The 22,971-nt window shown below is 34.8% G+C and overlaps 1 protein-coding gene across 1 annotated transcript; it reads left to right on the forward strand.

The window, feature by feature from the left end:
* Positions 1 to 832: 832 nt before the first annotated feature.
* On the forward strand, positions 833 to 13,023 carry LOC125680536 (sodium/glucose cotransporter 4-like). The gene is made up of 15 exons (XM_056156433.1): positions 833 to 1,061; positions 1,468 to 1,539; positions 3,671 to 3,775; positions 4,334 to 4,393; positions 4,499 to 4,603; positions 5,345 to 5,450; positions 5,721 to 5,801; positions 8,111 to 8,316; positions 8,615 to 8,750; positions 8,900 to 9,007; positions 10,146 to 10,296; positions 10,482 to 10,650; positions 10,748 to 10,963; positions 12,270 to 12,390; positions 12,654 to 13,023. The coding sequence occupies exons 1-15, from the start codon at positions 978 to 980 to the stop codon at positions 12,890 to 12,892; spliced, it is 1,959 nt and encodes a 652-aa protein (XP_056012408.1). The 5' UTR covers positions 833 to 977; the 3' UTR covers positions 12,893 to 13,023.
* Positions 13,024 to 22,971: the final 9,948 nt, after the last annotated feature.

The raw sequence follows: 22,971 nt of genomic DNA on the forward strand, positions 1-22,971 counted from the left end.
TAGGCCTATAATCGGCGCTTATGGCCTTTGGGCAGGAAGGGATTTTTATCGTGCCACATCTGGTGTGACACGGAGCCTCGTTCTTTGTGGTTTCATCCGACGCACCGCCCCATTTAGTAGCCTTTTACGACAAGCAAGAGGTACTTGGGGCCTATTCTAACCCGGATACCCACGGGGATCAAATGTATGGAGAGATATTCAAGTTATAAAGGGAGAGATATTCAAGTTATAAAGTAATACAAAAAATGTATTCACGACCATTAATGAATTCCTTTTATGTTATGCGTACGTGCGTTTGTGCTTTTAAATAGTGTTATATTTTAGCGTTAGATCATGCATTACGACCCAAAGAAATTCACAAAGCCGAAATATGAGAATTGCTAATAAGTGAAAATAAAACATACGCCACAATAATTAGATTGCAGGATCAAATGTCCGATTCTACGATACAGTGAAGTGTAGTCGCCTGTCTGAGGGACGGAACTGTGAAATACACACTGATGACAACTGACCCTGATCATATAGATAAAAGCGCCTGGAGATATCTGTATATTGAACAGGTAGAGATCTGCGATTAATGTTTATAAACACGTGACAGATAGGGAACTCCGATTAATGTTTGTAAAACATGTAAAATGAAGCCTATGGGATTTTACGTTAATGTTTGTAAAACATGCAACAGGGGGATTTTACCTTAATATTTATAAAACATGTAACATATTATCTGTGCACATGCGCATCATAGCACAATAGACCTTCAACTCAGTCAATCATGATGGTCAACTGCATTCCACCGTTACCAACATTTCATTATCAGTACTGAATTATCTTGACGTACACACCAGTATATATACCTTGCAAAGTATGGTAGTTATGCTTGAATTGCATAAAGTTTTTGCTTTAAAATATTTATAGGTGTCGCTTAACGGAGGAGATCGAGTGGAATTAGAATCTGTCCTAAATAAAACAAAGTTAGAATGGTGGCCAGAGGTTTGAACCATTGGTCAGACATTCTAGTGGTCATTATTTATTTCCTGGCCGTGCTTGCTGTGGGGTTATGGGTAAGTATCTTTATGCTACAATTTGAAAAAAAATGTTTTACGTGATAAAACATTGCAGAAAAACTAGAAGTAATGGTCGATATATTTGGTAAAATGTACTAAGGAAAAACTGCAAACATAGGAAATTAGGCACTGCAGAAGTGCATTATAAATGTTGATTAATTACTGATGATATTTGTTATTTCATTTTCTGCCAAACAGCTTGCAAAATAAGTATCATAAAATAGTTAACGCATATCCAAGCATCGGGCTTCTAATTATGCATATTCAAAATTAATGTAGATATCTCTTTATCTAGTAAAGCCCAAAAATGCCTCTACAAAGTAAACTATAAGTATTTTGTACATGTTGTATATATTTAAAGTAAGCAATTATCAACGTAAACTAGATTTATATTCGATTTTAGGCATTTTGGCGACATGCTCGTGGAACAGTGAATAGCTACTTTTTGGCGGGACGACAGATGACATGGTTTCCTGTAAGATTTTGATAATTGTTTGCACAGTGTATGCGACCTATTTTATTAAATTATCTTATCTACTTTGCAAATTTCGAGGTGAAAATATAAGTATATGTGCTCTGACGCCGAACATCTGTTATAACAAAAAAAAACTATCATGATAACGCATGTTTCTGTTCTCTATCATTTTCCCTTCATGAATATGGATTTGTTTCAATGAGTGGGATCGGAAATATTTTTAGTGTCGTGACACCATATAGCACGAGTAAAGATACAATGTGTTTTATTTTCTTTAAATGCTTATCTCCCGAGTGAAATTCATTCCACTTTCCAATCTTCACTTGGAGATAGTTTATATATGATTTTTTTTAAATACTTATTTCCAAAGTTCTAGTCATTCTAATCGCCATACCCAGATGAAAGGTGAAGATAACGAACAGTGATCAATCTCATAACTCCCATAAGCAATACAAAATAGATAGTTGGGCAAACACGGACCCCTGGACACACCAGAGGTGGGATCAGGTGCCTAGGAGGAGTAAGCACCCCCTGTCGATCGGTCACACCCGCCTTGAGCCCTATATCTTGATCAGGTAAACGGAGTTATCCGTAGTCAAAATCAGGGTGCCAAGGACGGTCTAACAATCAATGTGATCTGATTTTGCACTGAAATAAATCCCCCAATAGGCCGGGTGTCTGGTGTTTAGGGTACAAAAACCCTGCATTCTTAGCATTTCCTGGCACTTATTCACTTTCAAATTGTCTTCTTCTCGAACAAAACTTTTATGTTACATATCACTTTTTAAGAATTCTTAAGTGATACTTGTAAATGGTGACCAGGAGGAGTGATTACCCTATGTTGACCGGCCACATCCGCCGTGTCCCCTACAAGATAAGTTGTACGTTAAATTATATTTACCAGTAAAATAATAAAAATTTGAAATACAAAAATTGCGTAAAAGACTCCTGAACAACAAAATAATAATTACTTGAAAAATCAAGACCAAAACGAAGTTAGATAGGTTGTACTTGAATTGCCGCTCTAAGAATACAAAAATACATGAAAAGATCGGGAACAATACGACAAAACGCATACACGACATCATACATGACATCATACACGACATCATACATGACATCATACACGACATCATACATGACATACAAATGATAGGGATAGTTGAGAAAACCATAAAACAAACAGGGAAAGGGGAATACAGGCGGATCAAGATGATGTAGTGTATGAATGATAATACAAAACAGCACTAACATCCACTGTCTCATTATACCTACTGTGTAGAAGTGTCGGATCGTTGTAGCAGATACAAGGTCGATGAAAATGACCAACGAAACGAACAATATAAAATTGTCAAGTTTTCGGAACGACTTGTGCATTCTTCCCGAAAATTTGACAATTTTATAATGTTAATGTTGTTGGTTATTTTTAGCGCTTTACACATCAAGTGCTCCCTGGTGTCTTTCGTACCGATTGTTGGACCGTTCTTGGCACACTGATATTGACTACGGATTACTCCGTTTGCCTTATTAACATATAAGGTCACAGCGAGTGTGACCGGTCGACAGGGGATGCTTACCCCATGGCACTTAATCCCACCTCTAGTATATTAGAGGGCCCTTGTTTGCCCACCTCTCTATTTTGTAGTCGTTATTGAGAATGATCACCGTTTCCTTACCCCCACCTTTCATATGTCCTTATTTATTTGACCTTGTATCTGAATTCAGAGTTGAGTGTTGCTAAGTTTTAGTGTTAAATCGAGTCAGGCTGCTGACTAATAAGTTGATGTTACAGGTGTTTCCATTGTCTTGTTTAAAGTCAACATTTCACAAATTATTTTTTCGTTTTAATGATATAGTTTACAAATACAAGCCATCACTAGATCAAATTCTATCTGACGTGTTTTATTCCAATTGTAAAGACCGTTCTTACCTACATGATACTAATTCCACATCTGATATGCCCAAGGGTCCTCACTAGTCCTTCTCTTTACTTTGTATTCGTAGGATTTATGAGATTATCAGACTAGTCATTGCTCGTTAATCTTATTTCCCCCCCATTTTTTATCACTTCGTTTACTTCACTTGCTCATATCACTGTGAACTGTCTGATTTCCGTTGAATGTCCAAACAGATCGGAGCCTCCATATATTCCAGTAACATTGGCACAGAACATTTCATAGGACTGGCTGGATCCGGAGCGGCCGCGGGCATCGCCATGATTTCTTATGAATGGACGGTATTTAAACATACGGAGAAATGGTCTACTCTTATTTAATGAAATAAACTCAACGTGACGTCGCCTTAATTGATATTTATCAAATTAAGCTTAACATAATTGTTATCCCTTATCTGGTGTAATTTAACAACTACATGTAGATGCTTATCCGAAATTGAACTTTACAAGCAAGAAAGAAAGACTAGATTTAATCCGAACAATAGATTTATCGGGATTGCTAGAATTTCAATCGTTGTAGTTTAAGATTTTCCAGATATCTTCATTGTACCGAAAATCACAAAATAAAATATAGATTATGCAAATTAGCAAAGTGTACACCATTTCTCCATATAAAGAATGTATGATACACATCTATCAATAGCTTAGATATGACAAATTAATTTAATGTAGGATCACATGATCTTCAATCTTAACATTCAGATAAAAATAAACCTTTATACAGTGAAAACTTTGAAGCACAATATCGACAATAGAATGGTTAAATTCAGAGACATCGACGTGTTATTGGCTGACTGTGTAGTCACCGCGTTATACAAGAGAATGGTGTGTCTATTTCAGGGCCTCCCACTCATTGCTCTAGCAGCATGGTTCTTCCTTCCGGTTTATATTTCGGCAAAGGTAAAATAGTATTCATACCTGATAAAAACAAAGCTTCCCAAAGAGATGATATACTTTATTTGTATTTGACACATAAGTACCATTCTGTTTCTGCGGACACTTTAGGTGTACACATTACCAGAGTATCTTGGGAAGAGATTTGGGGGCCAGAGAATTCGCATCTACATGAGCATGGTGTCCCTTGTCCTGTACATCATAACCAAACTAGCGGTAGGAAAATATCTTATTTACAGGTGTAAAGCATTAATTCATAATAGGCCAGCATGTTAAATCCACTATTACATTGTTATGCCAAGTGAACGTTATTGATGGTATTCCTTAGAGAGGGAGATAATTAAATGAATTCTAACAAAAGAAAAGCACATTCAAATTGATGATATTGTTACTTATTAGGTATCTTAGTTAATTGATGATATTGTTATTTATTTGGTATCTTAGTTAATTGATGATATTGTTATTTATTTGGTGTCTTAGTTAATTGATATTGTTATTTATTAGCTATATTAGTTAATTGATGATATTGTTATTTATTAGATATATTAGTTAATTGATGATATTGTTATTTATTAGGTATATTAGTTAATTGATGATATTGTTATTTATTAGGTATCTTAGTTAATTGATGATATTGGTATTTATTAGGTATCTTAGTTAATTGATGATATTATTATTTATTAGGTATCTTAGTTAATTGATGATATTGTTATTTATTAGCTATATTAGTTAATTGATGATATTGTTATTTATTAGGTATCTTAGTTAATTGATGATATTGTTATTTACCAGATATCTTAGTTAATTGATGGTATTGTTATTTATTAGGTATATTAATTAATTGATGATATTTTTATTTATTAGGTATCTTAGTTATACCTAGAAATATACATTCTTACTGATGAGTACTACTTAATTGCTGTCAGTTCATGTGTACTTTATTTTATATGGCATCAGGTCAGCATTTTCTCCGGAGCGTTATTCATACAGCTTTCTCTGGGCTGGAATAACTATGTTGCCATAGCCTCCCTCTTGCTGGTCACGGGGATATACACCGTTCTAGGTAGTCATTTCTATATAATTATATACGTCCTTTGAATTTCGAAAAAAAAAGTGAAAACAATCTTGCACCATAAAGTTTGGTACATACAAATTAAATTGAATAAAATTGTACATATTCCTCGCAACCACGAACATGAGTAAGACATTCTCGAAGAGACGTAAGACAATCGAACAATCACGAATAATGCTTTGATTAATGATGAGGAACAACCATGTAATGGGAAACTCTTTACTTCCGCTGATGCAGTATATGATATTGATAAATTCACAGGTGGTCTGACAGCTGTTATCTATACAGATGCTTTTCAAACCATTGTCTTGACTTTAGGATCGTTTGCTGTAGTTGGAATAAGTGAGTACTATCAATACCAAGTTTGTTCCAGCACTCTGTTGTTGAAATCATTAGTGAGTATATGTACTATCAATCTAAGTATGTTACAACACCCGTCGCAAACAATGAAGAACCCTTTATCAACGTTGTAGCGATTGCAATATCACCAGCATCGTTTTGATACAGGTATGTATCGAAGTTGTATACATCAAAGTTCCTTAAGCATGGCACAGCTACATGTATCAAATTGGTCACATAAATTGTTACTGAACGTTGCATAGCTAGCCTACATGTATTAAATTCATCAATACATAATTTGTATAATGCTACATAGAATCTTCATTAGGATGACATGTCTACACGAATCTAATTCATACACATAAAATGTTCATCTGTATCATATAGTTACCCTCGTGTCATAAGTATTCGTGGGAAATGGTGAGCAACGTTTTACATGCAAATTTGATTAAAGTAAAAAAATTAGCATGTTTGGTTTTTCACTGTCATTAACTTGTATATGCAAGGTGAAGATAACGAACTGTGATCAATCTCATAACTCCTATAGGCAATACAAAATAGATAGTTGGACAAACATGGACCCCTGAACACACCAGAGGTGGGATCATGTGCCTAGGAGGAGTAAGCATTCCCTCTTGACCGGTCACATCTGCCGTGAACCCTATATCTTGATCAGGAAAAGGAGTTATCCGCAGTCAAAATTAGTGTTTCAAGAACGGTCTAACAATTGGTATAAAACACGTCAGACAGCATTTGAACCAACGATATCTTGTATTTGCAAACTAGATCGTTATAACGACCTTAGAATTTGTGAAATGCTGACTTCAATCGAGACTGTTGAAACCCCTGTACTATCAACTTGTTTAGCAGTAGCTTGCATCGATTTAAAAACTGACCATACGCAGAACAAGATCTTGCTTATCGTAGTAGTTAAGAGATATTGACTCCATATGCGGGTGCTAATGGAATATTGCTACATAAATATGGGAAGTTAACGATGGAGAAGCTGAAATCATCCCGTTTGTCATAAAGTTGAGTTGTTAGTTTGCCGTTAATATCTACTTTCAATAAAATATGTAAGTATGAAGTAGAAGTGGACGACTCTGTGGTGTCCCTTATTTCGAACTCACAGGAATATATCGAATCGAGATATGAATGAAAGTTATTGTTAATAGATAAAACGTCGTCAATATATCTAATTGTAGAATTGAAGGCTACAGAGATTTTTTCTTCTCACGTAGAAGTTTCTTCATAAATTCTGCTTTACATGAATATAGAAACCGGTCAGCCAACAAAGGAGCACAATTCGTGGCCATGGGAATTCCAACAGACAGTTGGAAGACCTGGTCACCAAAGACCACAAAGATATTGTGAATGAGGAACTCTTGCAGGACTTTTAGTTCAACTTCAGAATATATTTGTTTTGGGTTTTTTATTAGTTTTATCTATTTAGATCTTAGAAGGTGTCAATATTTTCTCAACGTCTTCATCTACGCTCTGAAAAAAGATGCTACGACGTGCCTGGATAATACCATGATTTACACTTTCATTTCTCTTTTAACTTATCATGATATATATATTCCATTATCACCTGCATATGGTGTTTATATATTTCAACTCATTCGATATGCAAGAGCTTGTACTGCGTATAGTCAGTTTTTAAATCGAGGTAAATTACTGACAAACAAGTTGATTGTACAGGGATTTCAACTATCTCGATTGAAGTCAGCAGTTCGCAAAATCTATGGTCGTTATAACGATCTAGTTCGTCAATACAACCTATCATTGGGTCAATTGCTGTCTGACGTCTTTCATACCGATTGTTAAGCCGTTCTTGGCACACTGATTTTGACTGCGGATAACTCCGTTTACTTGATCAGGATAAAGGACTCACGGCGGGTGTGACCGGTCGACAGGGGATGCTTACTACTCCTAGGCACCTGATCCCACCTCCCAGTATGGATGACAAAAGCAACAAAGTGTAAATAACATGATATGACAAATAGTTTCTCAAAGCAGGAACGCTCAAAATATAAGAAAAAATATCATCAGAAAATATCAAAAGAAAGCAAGATATATATCTATAATAAAATCGTTTTTCCACTCTGACCTTTGACACGCATATATAATTTTAATATGGCGACGTTGATTTTACAAAACATCTATAACGTGGTTATATTTATTATGCGTTAAATTGGTATACATGTAATGTTTATTAGCACGACATAGCTACATATATGAGAGCCTTCTAATTAATGTTCAGTAGGATAAATTGCGGTAGAGAAGTTAACTTATTTAATTTTACACTGTAGGTTTTAACAAAATTGGTGGTTATGGAGAATTTCAAAAGAAATACATGGAGTCCATACCTTCAATCCGAAATGAGAACACTACATGCGGACTGCCACGAAGTGATGCATTCCACATTTTTCGAGACCCTGTGAACTCTGACAACCCATGGCCTGGTTTGCTTCTTCAGTCCAGCATTGGTTGTTTGTGGTACTGGTGCTGCGATCAGGTTATTGTATACGATTATTTTATCTGACTCTAGAATTTTCATCTGTAATAAAATCCTCAATATTTGTATTTCACCAAATACCTAGATTGTAAAGTATAGCACTTGCGGTTTTAAGTTCTGACAAATTGAAGGGGAACAACTATTGCTCATTCTTGCGAATTGATACGGATCAAGAAAGTTGCTACTCGCGCAATATTAAGTCCCTGCAGTATTTCGAGATTGGACGATTACCATGAATAAAATCGCATGTGATAGAAGTTATTAATTTTATAAATTCATCATTAAGATGTTTTTATAGGTTATTATCCAGCGTTCCCTGGCTGCCAGGAATCTGTCTCATGCCAAAGGTGGAGCTCTACTTGCGGGGTACCTTAAGATGCTCCCACTGGTGATGATGATTTTCCCAGGGATGATTAGCAGAGCTCTCTACCCAGGTACCAATCCATTTACTAAAGATGTATATGAAATTGCATTGTAAAAACAAGTATTTCAAACATCGAAAATATATACTGACTGTCTTGCTGAATTCGCGATGTTTTAGACATTTACGTATGTATGATGTTTCAATGTAAATACTTTCCAGATGAAGTAGGGTGCGCGGATCCTGAGGAGTGCAAGAAGTACTGTGATAACCCTGTTGGCTGTTCTAACATTGCCTATCCTAAACTTGTCATGGAACTTTTGCCATATGGTTTGTATCTTATTGCCTTATAAAACTTACCACTTATAAAGTTAAGCCTAGATATTGGCCACCCTTTCTTTACCGAAATATGGATAATAAAAGTAAGAGGATGCGGTTTTCGGATCAGATCTTGCACATCGAGTTTTCATGTCGCTGTCATGACATGACCATACTATCATCAGTGTGAATTTCATGTGTATTCATCCAATAAATGTTTATTCTTCAGATCTAAGAAATGTTTATAATTGTTGTTAATAACTAAACATCAACAATAATGACCCTTTTTGGTAGCCCCATCACAAATACAAACAAAAAATTATTGCACAGATCGCCTTAGCCCTATAGTAGAGCATTTCCTTTGCAGCCTAAGACGTGAAATCGGTAATGATTTTTCTTTCGCCATACGTTCGGCATTTAGAAGCGAGAATCACAGGTATTCCGATATAACTTTAAAAACGGAAGCCCCATGTCGCGGCAAGCGTTCGCACGTTAATGAGACCTCACTTTTACGACCGTGAGCGCTAAGTATAGGTGCAAGATTAAGATAACAAACAGTGATCAATTTCATAACTCCTAGAAACAATACAAAATAAAGAGTTGGACAAACATGGACTCCTGGATATATATAGGTGGGATCAGGTGCTTAGGAGGAGTAAGCACCTCCTGTCGACCGCTCACACCCGCCATGAGCCCCATATCTTGATCAGGTAAACGGGGCTATCGGTAGTCAAATTTAGTGTGCCAAAACGGCTTAACAATCTGTATGAAACAAGTCAGACTGCATTTAACCTAATGATTGGTTGTATTGGCAAATTAGATCGTTATAACGACCATAGAATTTGCGATGTGCTGACTAAATGTTAAATCTAATTTTGTTGTACTTCAACTAAACCTGGTGACGTCTCAATATGAGTAGGGGGAAAATCAATAGATAAATAATTATATATGCCGTCATGCATATCTTTCCTGATAAAGATGCTGTCATTTTTCTTTATGCTCCATGTTATTTGTCTCTAAACCTTTTCACGAGTTGTCGATTGCAATGGTTGCTTCCAAATACGATTCACAGTTGCACAACTACTGTACAATGAGACAAAGCATCAGTTTGTCTTCCACGATGAAATTTCTAATGTCTATCTATTTTTAGGTGTCCGCGGATTGCTGATGGCCGTGATGCTGTCAGCCAATATGAGTTCCCTAACTTCCATCTTTAATAGCTCGAGTACTATCTTCACTATGGACCTCTGGAGACCCATGCGCCCTAGAGCAAGAGATAGAGAATTGTTGATCGTAGGCAGGTACTTGAATATATAAAGGAAGGGAGATTTTAGTACCTTCGCCATCTTTGAGCAACCATTATGCATGCACCTTATGTTTTTGTCTGTCTGCAGAATATCGTAAGTTGTCGAGATAAGACGAATTCAGCAGATCACCATGGCGCATATCACCGTAATGTGTATTGACCTATGTAATGTTATTTTAGAATCTTTATTGTGATCCTTTGTGTGGTCAGTATTCTATGGATACCGTTGGTAAGATCATCACAAGGAGGGCAACTCTTTGCCTACATCAATGCAGTTCAGAGCTATCTGGGAACACCAATTGGAGCGCTGTTTTTTCTCGCTGTCGCTTGGAAACGTATGACGGAACAAGTATGAATTCGGGACATATTTAAATCTCTTTGATATTCGTTTCATATTTACATTGTCTACATTACAATCTGGAAAACTTAATTTATTTGGCGTATAGGGAGCTTTCTGGGGAATGCTGATTGGTCACATGAGCGGGATAATAAGGTTGGGACTCGATTTGGCATATCCTGCGCCTCAATGTGGGGAGGAGGATGAACGCCCCTCTGTTCTCGCGAATCTCCACTATACGTACTTTGGTGCTCTAGTCGTTATAATCACCTCCGTCGCTATCATCGTCATCAGCCTACTTACCAAACCACAGACAGAAGAAGAGGTAAACCGAACAACGGATATAGGGTGTTTACTCAAAATAGAATGTCTGCTAAAAAAAAAACCTAAAGAAGAAATTCTTACCGTAAAGTTGATGTTAATCAAAATTCATTCGTAGTTCAATCATATCTACAGAATTCTCATAGAAATTGACTATGTAAGTCAAAATTTAGATTACTACCATTATCTCTCAATTGGCAATGCGAACTGTTTGCATTGCGTTTACCATGATTAAACAGTTTATTCAGTTTTTGTAACAGTTTTAAATGATGTAAGAGTTTATAATATGGGTTGGTACGTCATTCAATAGTTTGATTGTTGAAGGTACAAAACTATTCATATGTGATGAGGTCCTAAATTTAAGATTATCATAGTTTCCCAATTTATATGAATTATGTGGAGGAATGTAAGGTATCAAAAGTTCTTGAAGATATTGGGGAGCAATTTCTTATACTATTTTGTAAAATAAAATAAGTTTATTAACTTTTCTACGAGATAATGTTACTTGTGATATGTGTGGTCACCCTACTGAAAATGCTTATCATTTTTTCTTTGAATGTGTTCACTTCCCAGTACAAAGAATTACTCTTTTAGAGTCAATAAATGCAATGCAGCTGCAAGTTCCCATATTATTAAACTTATTGCTGAGTGGTTATGAGATTCTTGAGTTCAAAGATAACATAAAGAGTTTTGAATATGTTCAGAAATGCATTTTGGAAAGCAAAATATTTTGAAAATGCATTTAATACATGCGAGTTTGTTACGTATGTCTGTTCTTATCCTGTTGAGTCGGTACTCTCATTTTTTCTCCTGCTTTATAGTACTTATTCGTTTTTCTTTCACTATATATTTTTATTCGATTTCATTTTTTCTCCTTTGTATTACCCAAAGTTCCTATTAACCATCCCACATTTCTCTTTTGTTAGCTTATTATTCATATCAAGAAATCATACTCCTTATATTATCATTATACTTTGAATGATATGTTTTCCTTTTACTTCATATCTATATTGTAATTTCTTATGTAGATCATTATGTGAACTTTACCTTGTACCTTAAAGGAGATATATATAGGCGTTGCCTGCTGCCTAATCTTTATTATGTTATTTATTATAAAATACTGTTTGAGTATTAAATATCTACAGATTTAATTTTACAAACATTTTTAAAACAACATGATCTCACATCTGGTGTTTTCAGGGGTCTTTGTTTTCCCTATTATCAATTTTGTGTTCTTTAAAGGATTACTGTGATTGAGCACTGTTCGTTATCTTTACTTTTCATCGTTGATTTTGCTTTGTTATCTCCAGATGAAGAATCTGACTTGGCAAACACGGATCACTGTACACATTAGCAATGAGGAGAGCGAAGACGAAATGGTCAAAGATAATCCTGAAACTAATTTTAAGGTGTCTTCAGAAAAAACTATCGGTAATGTGACTTTTAATTTGAATACTGTATACAAGGTTATTTCCGCCCTATTTCTACACTTACAGACAGTTTCGCCCCGTTTTAAATTCGCCCAGACATATTTGTGTTAAAAGAGAGATTTGAGAGGGACAAATATTTCCCTATACACAGTATTTTTTGATTCTATTAAGAACATACAGTGTTTGGAATGATTTTTATCACGTGGTCTGCAGCACCAAAATGGGTAAATTCAAGAAATAAGATCCACTTTCATATTTTTTCAGCGTCTGAAGAAAATCTTGCTTCCGTGGTAGGGAAGTCCAAGAACCACCGTTCGCTTTGGAAACATTGGGTGAATGAAATATGTGGTTTGGCATCAGAGGAAAACAAAGAAGAGATGGTGTTTGACGATGCGCGATCGAAGATATTTTTAACTGAAAATTCAAAATGGCGGACTGTATTGGCTGTCAATTTTGTAATAGGAATTAGCATTACAGGAATTTTATATGGCCTTTTCCATTAAATTTTAAATCATCTGTATTAAAATAAATTCTTCCAGTTTTTATGTATATCGTATAAATTTTATTTGTATCATCGATGTGAATGTATATGTAAATGTCAAAAATACAGAACAGAAAATATCATCTGATAAAATGCTTTTTGTCTTCATTTAAGAAGAAAAGATCTGTATAGGGACAACTATACAAAATAATTTCCTGTAAAGTGCGACTTGAAGCAAGAAAAGCAATACATCAAAAGATATTTACCCAGCGACGTGAAGATACATAACACGTCTTTTTCACATTTATTCTTCTTTAAAGATATCTCATATATTCTAATAAGATATCTTCTAAAGTTTATGAGATATCGTTATCATATATAAGATGTCTTATAAAATATATCAGATATATATTTTCATTACAAGATATGTCATTAAATATATGAGATAGCTTATATAGTATATAGGATATCTCATAAAAACTTTATAAGATATTTCATAAACGTTATAAGACATATTCTAGACGTTTTTAATAAAAGATATTTCGGACATTTTATAAGATATATAAAACAAGTTGATGGAACAGGGGTTTCAACAGTCTCGACTGAAGTCAGCATTTCGCAAATTCTATGGTTGTTATAACGATCTAGTTCTTCGGTACAACCTCACATTGGGTCAAATGCTGTCTGACTTGTTTCATACCGATTGTTAAGCCGTTCTTGGCACACTGATTTTGACTGCGGAAAGCTCCGTTTACCTGATCAGAATATAGGGCTCACGGCGGGTGTGACCGGTCAACAGGGGATGCTTACTCCTCCTAGGCACCTTATCTCACCTCTGGTGTGTCCAGGGGTCCGTGTTTTCCCAACAATCTATTTTGTATTGCTTATAGGAGTTATGAGATTGATCACTGTTCGTTATCTTCACCTTGCATTATAACTTTTACAAGATTTCATAACTTTTATATGATATCTTATAAAAGAAAGTTTATAAGATATTTCATATATTTTATAAGATAGATTGATTGATTGATTGTAAATTAATTTAACGTCCCTCTCGAGAATTCTCACTCATATGGAGACGTCAACATTGCAAAATTTAGGTCTATGCTCGGCGCTTACGAACTTTCAGCAGGAAGGGATATTTATCGTACCACACATTCTGTGACCTGGGACCTCAGTTTTTGCAGTCTCGTCCGAATGAACGCCCCATTTAGTCGCCTCTTACTACATGGAAGGGGTACTTTGGACTCAACCTAACACGGATCCCCACATGATATGAGATATGTCATAAAATGTATGAGATATCATATATGTATATTGTAAGCTTCCCAAAGGATGACGAGATAGATATGGGGACTACAAAATAGTAAAATTATAGAACGCAAATTCAGGTCAGGTACCACCGGTAAGTACTGTGGCTCCCAGGTACTGTTAATGAATTCTTCAACCAAAGGAATCTCTGGTTTGATGAAAGGTGAAGATAACGAACAGTGACCAATCTCATAACTCCTACAAGCAATACAAAATAGATACGAAATAAAGGACACCACAGAGTCGTCCACTTCTGCTTCATACTTAGATATTTTATTGAAAGTAGACATTAACGGCAAACTGACAACTCAACTGTATGACAAACGGGATGATTTCAGATTCTCCATCGTCAACTTCCCATATTTGTGTAGCAATATTCCATTATCACTTGCATATGGTGTTTATATATCTCAACTGATTCGATATGCACTAACCTGTTCTGCGTATAGTCAGATTTTAAATCGAGGTAAGCTACTGACAAACAAGTTGATGGTACAGGGGTTTAAACAGTCTCGATTGAAGTCAGCATTTTGCAAATTATATGGTCGTTATAACGATCTAGTTCGTCAGTACAACCTCGCATTGAGTCAAATGTTGTCTGACGTGTTTCATACCGATTGTTAAGCCGTTCTTGGCACACTGATTTTGACTGCAGATAGCTCCGTTTACCTGATCAGGATATAGGACTCACGGCGGGTGTGACCAGTTACCAGGGGATGCTCACTCTTCCTAGGCACCTGATCCCACCTCTGGTGTGTCCAGGGGTCCGTGTTTGCCCAACTATCTATTTTGTATTAATTATAGGAGTTATGAGATTGATCACTGTTCGTTATCTTCACCTTGCATAGTTGGGCAAATACGGACTCCTGGACACACCAGAGGTGGGATCAGGTTCCTAGGATGAGTAAGCATCCCCTGTCGACCGGTCACACTCCTATGAGCCCTATATCTTGATCAGGTAAACGGAGTTATCGGTAGTCAAAATCAGTGTGCTTATTTCTAATGTTTCTGGACGTGGAATGCTCTCAACTTTATAATTATATTTTCTTCCAAATTTGACTTCCCTTGACAATTTAGCATTGTATTAAAAACATACAGCCATACATACACGTATGTTCAGGGGAAAAAAAACATGGTACATTTCCGAGATAGGACTGCTTTTGGTCCTTAGAGCCCCCACCTCTTTGACCTTTACTTGGTACTCAAGGTCATTAAACAATAACACCAATACTTCTTGGTAATTGCATTTCTGATAGTAAATATGTACACCATTTCACCACTGCACATGAATTTCCACTGAGAAATAGTCTAGATGTCGCTTTGCAGCTGCAAGGTACACGTGCAATTCTAATACTTATACGTTAGGTGCATATGGGCAGTTTGTTGTCTCCATTTCGCTACAGAACTTTAATTACTACTTCAAACTGGGCTTCAGAATAATACAACTCCAACGTTTAAAGTTACGTATGCGCGGATCTAAAGGTGGGTCGGGGGTTTGGACCTCCTGGAATTTGTAAGATATACACCATGATGGTGTATGAAAAAATGAGCTATTACATTTGCATGTTAAGCAAAGAATTAGACCCCTACCTGGAAAAAATTCCTGAATCAGTTATTGACGAGCATCGTATTTTATGATTTCCAGTTCGTCCCTAAAATAGTCCTAAAACTTTACTGTTATTTCGGTTGAGCATTACTGAAGAGGCAGTACTTGTCGAAATGCACATCTGGTGCATCAAAATTGTTACCGTATAAAGTTTACATATATACCATGATGGTGTATGAAAAAAATGAGTTAGTACATTTGCATGCTAAGCAAAAAATTAGACCCCTACCTGAAAAAAAATACCGACTCCGCGAACGACGAGCATCGTATTTTATGATTCCCAGTGCAACACTACGCAAAAGTTAGTTTACTGGTCTTAACACGTTTATCATCAGAATCCTTAGACTCGTCACTGGTATCACTTATTTGCAAATTCGAATCCTCTAAATGTCCAGCTTCTTCTTAAACAATTTGGCACGTCTCATCCAATTGATATCGCTTTTCTACACCAGTAGTTTGTGTTCAATTGTCTGGATTCAAAGGTGACGACAAGGAGCAGTGATCAATCTCATAATGCTATAAAGAACACAAAATCAACTTCTAACACAGACCACTGGTCACACTAAAGTTGTGATTAGGTTCCAGGAGAAGCAAGCATCTCCTGTTCACTGGTCACGCCCGCCCTGGACCCTCGATACATCCTGATCACGTAGAGGGGGTATTTCGTAATAAAGAGCACTATGTAAAATAAGATTAGTAATTCACATCAAATGTTCCAAGATTCATTTTTCATTTGCATCTAATTCGCATTCGCTAACCTTTTCTCGCTCATTCCGTATTCTGTCATTGATTCTCCGAGGTTATAATACCTAGCGTGATGTTTGTTTTACTAAGCTTATCATTGACATCGAAATTTGGATTGAGTGAATTCTTTTTTTCACCTTGCAATGTCCTTTTGTCTTTCATATCTATGAATATGGATTCTGTTATCCGGTAAGAACACAGTTCTTTCTAAATGGATTCTAACCAATTCTGCCATCCGATTCCAGCTCATGTATGTTCCTTATTTCTAATAACATGTCCGATCTTAAATACCGTTCCTCAGTCCTCAGTATTGTCTTATTTCGAATAACATGTCCAATCTTAAATACCGTTCCTCAGTCCTCAGTATTGTCTTATTTCGAATAACATGTCCAATCTTAAATACCGTGCCTCAGTCGTCAGTATGTTTTTCTTTTCTAATATTTTTCAATGTTTGCTACATCAAGAATCTTAAGTTTAAACTAAATTTTCCCAAAAAAGGAATATATACCATTTACATAAGCAAACTTCTTTGTTATAGACATGGTCAGTCTTTTATTCCATCTTATTTGAAGTTTACGTCTACACCCTGTATTTCCCACGAATATACTTGTTGCAACATATTACAGATCCTAATGTGCGGAAGATTTTGCTGAATGCAGGAGTGGTGAATTTAAATTGTTTCCATTTTTTCTTCAAATTTGAACTGGAAATGGTATAACCTACAAAGCCAAAGATCACTCAATCTTCAAATTTTTGAATCCAAGTCTTATTAAAAAAAACAATTACTTTTAACAATTCAACTTCAATTTAACAATTGGAATTTCCTACAAAATATGTGGTAATTGTTGACAATAACAAACATTACAACTTAATGTTGTTATAACGTGATAAAGGAGTCGTCTCGTTTTTATACAACGTGTCATTCTGATTTTCATTAACCATATATAATCAAGAATGAGACTGTGTATAAAGGAGGAGTAAGCAATCCCGTTGAATCATGCCACATCCGCTATATCTAATCATATATTACAATTAAGTACTACTCCATATAAAAGTCAGGCAGGGAGTGGCACATCAAGGTCTGTCGATTTTGATGAAACTTGGCATGTTGATACCTTTTGCCTTTAGAAGCGAACATATAACCTCACTTTTTTCTTACACCTGTTTGGTTTCTATAGTAACGATCACCCAGTTTAAGACATATTCAATGCCTATTATCCAAGTATTTCGTGGTATAATCGTAAGATTTAAAAAAATAAATAATGCACAAATTTGATATAATTGTTTTAAAATGAATTTATTGTAATGAAATATAGAGTTTAAAGAAACTGTTCATATAAAAAAAAAATACGTTAATGTCAATTGTAAGATCTAGTCAATGTCCATGAAAAAGGGAGATAATCAATAATGAGTCAAATTTAGATTCTTCCCTTTTTTCAACATTTTCTCAGATAAAAAAAATCTAAAAACCCAAGACTGGATACATCTAACACTATCAGTCATAAAATCATAAAAAGCTTGTAAATGGGGAAAAAAATTGTGTAAATGCACACTTGTTACTAAAAATAGCATTTAAAATTGTAATGATTTCTCATTAACAGCATCCCGTGGGGATCCGGGTTAGAATAGGTCCTCATTACCCCTTGCTTGTCGTAGAAGGCAACTAAATAGGGCGGTCCTTCGGATGAGACCGCAAAAACCGAGGCCCCGTGTCACAGCAGGTGTGGCACGATAAATATCCCTCCCTGCTCAAAGGCCATAAGCGCCGAGCATAGGCTGAACTTTTGCAGCCCTTCAACGGCAGTGGTGACGTCTCCATATGAGTAAAATATTCTCGAGAGGAACGTTAAACAATATACAATCAATCAATCTCATTAACAGTCATTCTCTGTAACCACTTCAACATTTAAATAAGGGATCCGGCACGCACTGTAACACTTTTTTTTATGGCACATTAACTTAATCTCACATAATGTCAAACTTATACGGTACCAATTTTGATGCACCAGATGCGCATTTCGACAAAAAAATGTCTCTTCAGTGATGCTCAACCGAAATGTCTGAAATTCGAAATAACTATGAAGTTTTAGAGCTAAATATAGCCAAAACAGCGTGCCAAAAAAAGTGGAGCCAAATTCGTCCAAGGATAAGAGCTATGCATGAGGGAGATAATCCTTAATTTTGAAATGAATTTCTAAATTTCATAACAGCAATTAAATATACATCCGTATTTTCATAATGTAAAACCATCATAGTTTGGCTGATATTTGACTCCCATTGCCATGGTAACACGTACATATCATTCAGGTCATAGAATAGATAAGTCCATTTTTAAATGAAAAATGACAATTTTCATTCAAATATGCTGGATTTAGTTGTTTGATTTCATATCAAATCATCATAAAATAATATTTTGTAGTATTTTTGTTATTTAGTTTGATATTTAGTTAATGATTTGAACATTTCTATTATGGTTTTATTTCTGTCTGAAAAATAGGTGTATTTGATACATTCTAAAAAAGTCTATTTTAGAGGCAAATTTGAATTTTGGATAAAAATTCCCGCATGTAGCTTGAAATATATGAATCCCCCTCACCCAAAGATGGTTTATACTAAGTTTGATTGAAATTGGACTAGTGGTTCTGGAGAAGAAGATTTTCCTATATAACTGCATGTAAAACTTTGATTCCCTATTGTGGTCCCACCCTACCCCCGGGGGGTCATGATCTGAACAAATTTGAATCTAACTCTATATCAGGAACCTCTCAGGTAAATCTCCATTCTTCTGGCCCAATGGTTCTTGAGAAAAAGATTTTTAAAGATGCCCTTTATATATTCCCATGTATAACTTTGATCTTGTATTGTGGCCCCAACATACCCCCGGGGGTCATGATTTTAACAAACTTGAATACCAACTATGTCAGGAAGCTTTCATGAAAATCTCAGCTTTTCTGGCCCAATGGTTCATGAGAAGATTTTTATTAAAGTGACCCCACCCTATTTTTGTGATTATCTCTCCTTTGAAAGGGACATGACCTTTCATTTCAACAAACGTGAATTTCCTTCATCCAAAGATGCTTTGTGATGCTTAGGTGAGCTAAAATGACAGGAAACCTGAATTTCACATTGTTTTCAAGTAAATCTCATTTTTATCACACATCGTGCATGTGCAATTGTACTCAGATCATAAAAAAACTCTTTAATTAAATCAATGTTTTGTTTATTATTATTATTTCAAATGTACATGATTTCTATATGTACATTGTACATGTATCACAAATTGTATTGGCAATAATTGCATATCTTTTTAAAGAGTTGAATCAACATTCATCGAAATAACTACCAGGTTCTAGTTTGAAAGGATAGTTTAATAAAATTTCAAAACTATTTCACTTATATATGGAGATGTCAAATTTATGCATTATTCAGTATACAACTTTCACTTTCAAACAAGAAACAATCACAAAAAGCCCGATGTAATCAATAATAATACATGTACTTTCTTCTTTTATTCAATTAAGAATTCAAATCTCCAATGTCTAATTTTTGCTTCCAAATTTACTATAATTATCTTATATCCACCCGTGCATACACGGGTTAATGTCTAATAAATGCAATATCACCTAGCTAAAGATTTTACATCATGTCAATTAGAAATTTTTTTTATTGTTCTAGATTTTTTCTTCAGTTCTTTTAAAATGACTGCTTTTACAACTTAGATCTGAACCTTTCATTAAATGTATCATCAAGGCTAAGATATACTTGCATGAGATTGATAACACATTTAAGGAACAAGATGTGTTTGTGAAACACTATATATTCCAAAATAATTTATTTTAATTCATATCATAGTCTAGTCTCTGATTGGTCAAATACAAACTAGGATAAGCAATTCATTTGTATAATATGGTTTGGTATGGGACCCCTCCCCCCCCCCCCCCCCCCCCCTCCCGGATAACCAGAGGTGCAAATCTTGATTCTGAGCAGTAACTTTTTAGAGGTTCAATAAAGGAGTTCATTACTGTTTCAATGACATTCGGTATAGTAATTTCCTGTCCAGTAATATTCCTTGTACCATATGACACCATTTGTGTAAAGGTATGATCACTGAAGAATTCAACAGCATGAACCAGTTTTGTTTTGTTCATCTTCTGTCTGTGATGGTTTGTAGCCTAAACTGTCTATTACCTTCCATCAGGACCATGCATAAATGTATGTCAATGTGCTTTATCAATCTGGTGTTCTCTAATCCCTGGGAATAATTCCATCAGTTTAGATTTGGAGTACATATTGACATTGATGGACAAAATCTAACATCGAACACTATTGTTCTTAGATTTTTTTCATACAGTTTCCTTATACTGCAAATGTCTGTTCTTTCTTTGTCAGCTGGAAAAGAAGAAAATATTATCATAAGCATAGCAACCCTTTAGTCAGAATAATTAATTCAAACCAAAATATAATATATAAAAGATTCAAGATTCAATTTTTGCATTATTAGTGAGAATGCTGAGATAGTTAACATTTTAAATTTTGACCCCATATTATGACCCAACCTAGCTTCAAAGGGTCATGACATAACAGAACTTGAATTCACACAACCAAAGGATTGCCTCAACACTAAATCTTAAAAATTCTTTAAAAGGTTTTCAAACATTTAGATTAAGTGTAAAGTATTCAATTGTGAAAAATCATAGTCAATACAAATTCATGCAATAATTGTCACATACATTATTCAAAGAAGTTAACTGATCTATATATTATTCTGTTATTATTTTCTTCAATGATAATGGAATAATAAGTAATGTGAGACAATTAAGTACAAACAAATTTAACATTCCCTGACTTTCCAGAGGCATAATACCCTAAAGGTCCTAGTAAAATTTGTAATAATTAATCAAAATCAGAGAGGTAAGCAGATTGTCAGTTCATAATGTTTAATATAAATAAATAATAGTTTATCTTCAGCCTACAGTATGTTCATAGTACATGGAAGTGTATTGAATCCCAACAAATCTGCAATACAATAATTTACCTAATCTATGTAGAATAAAGACTAACCAACTAGTTTCTTACTTTTGAAATAGTCTATTAGGTAAAACAGATGTTCGCCATTATTTCTAGGTTTCGAGTTTGAACAAATATCCTTCAAATTCTAATATTTTGACAATGCTCAGTCTACATATACATATGTCGTTATTTCGGATTTCAAACATTTCGGTTGAGCATCACTGAAGAGACATTATTTGTTGAAATGCGCATCTGGCGCATTAAAACTGGTACCGTATCAGTTTGACATGATGACCCCTGGGTCGTGGCCTCTGCTGGTGGACTGTTAGTCCCCGAGGGTCTCTACAGCCCAGTAGGTAAGTACTTTGTTACTAGCTTGAAAATACGGATGTATATTTAATTTCTGTAATAAAATGTAGAAATTCATTTCAAAATTAAGGATTATCTCCTTCACGCATAGCTCTTATCCTTAGACGAATTTGACTCCACTTTTTTGGCACACTGTTTTTTCCCTATAATAGCTCTAAACTTCATTGTTATTTCGGATTTCAAACATTTCGGTTGAGCATCACTGAAGAGACATTATTTGTCAAAATGCGCATCTGGCGTATCAAAATTGGTACCGTATACAGTACCTGTTTAACCTGAACACATTTTTACATGCAACAGAAAATATATTAGGTAGTGTTGAAATTCTGTGTCATATACACTGATATACTGTAGAATTGTTAGTGGAAGATATGAAATTTTTTTTAACACTGATGGACAAAAATAAAAGAATTTATAGAATGTGTGATGTGAATTATATTCCTCCACTGATTAAATGTCCTCTATTTCAAAGTGACAGATCTATATTGCCAAATTATTTTTTTATACTTCATTAAATAAAGAAAACAAATATGTGGATACTGTATAATGTCAAGTGAAGATCATCTACTATTAATGAAGATGAACAAATTTGTACTAATCATTCTTAAAATAAGAATAAATGCTCTGACTTTAAAAAAATAATTTGAAAAATAATTTGATTTATACTTTATTAAAAATATACATGTGTCAGATATTAATTTTTGTGTGTATAATTGCATATATATTTATTACAGTGAAATGACACCAATATACAAATATATATATACAGTTTAATTGTACATGAAACTATCATGTGATGATACATACAGAAATGTAATCAATATAAATTTTATAATTCATTGCCACCACTAAATTATTTTACATGTAATCCCTCAATGCTACAAACTTCTGTACTTTGTTTTCTTCTTTTTTTATGTCATAATACTATCTATTTAGACATTTTCCTGTCTGTTCCTCTGATGTTTATTAAAATTAGGCTGTCGCGTAGAAAAAGTTTATTTTGACCCCTGTATCCTATCTATTTGGACATTTTCCTGTCTTTTCCTCTGACGTTTATTACT

The sequence above is a fragment of the Ostrea edulis genome, chromosome 2 (genome assembly GCF_947568905.1).
Source record: "Ostrea edulis chromosome 2, xbOstEdul1.1, whole genome shotgun sequence".
Taxonomy (NCBI): Eukaryota; Metazoa; Mollusca; class Bivalvia; order Ostreida; family Ostreidae; genus Ostrea; species Ostrea edulis.

Coding starts and splice junctions, on each gene's coding strand:
- LOC125680536 (XM_056156433.1), top strand. CDS start 978: ATGGTGGCCAGAGGTTTGAACCATTGGTCAGACATTCTAGTGGTCATT. Junction 8,751..8,899: donor TAGCAGAGCTCTCTACCCAG/GTACCAATCCAT, acceptor AATACTTTCCAG/ATGAAGTAGGGTGCGCGGAT. Junction 10,297..10,481: donor GAATTGTTGATCGTAGGCAG/GTACTTGAATAT, acceptor ATGTTATTTTAG/AATCTTTATTGTGATCCTTT.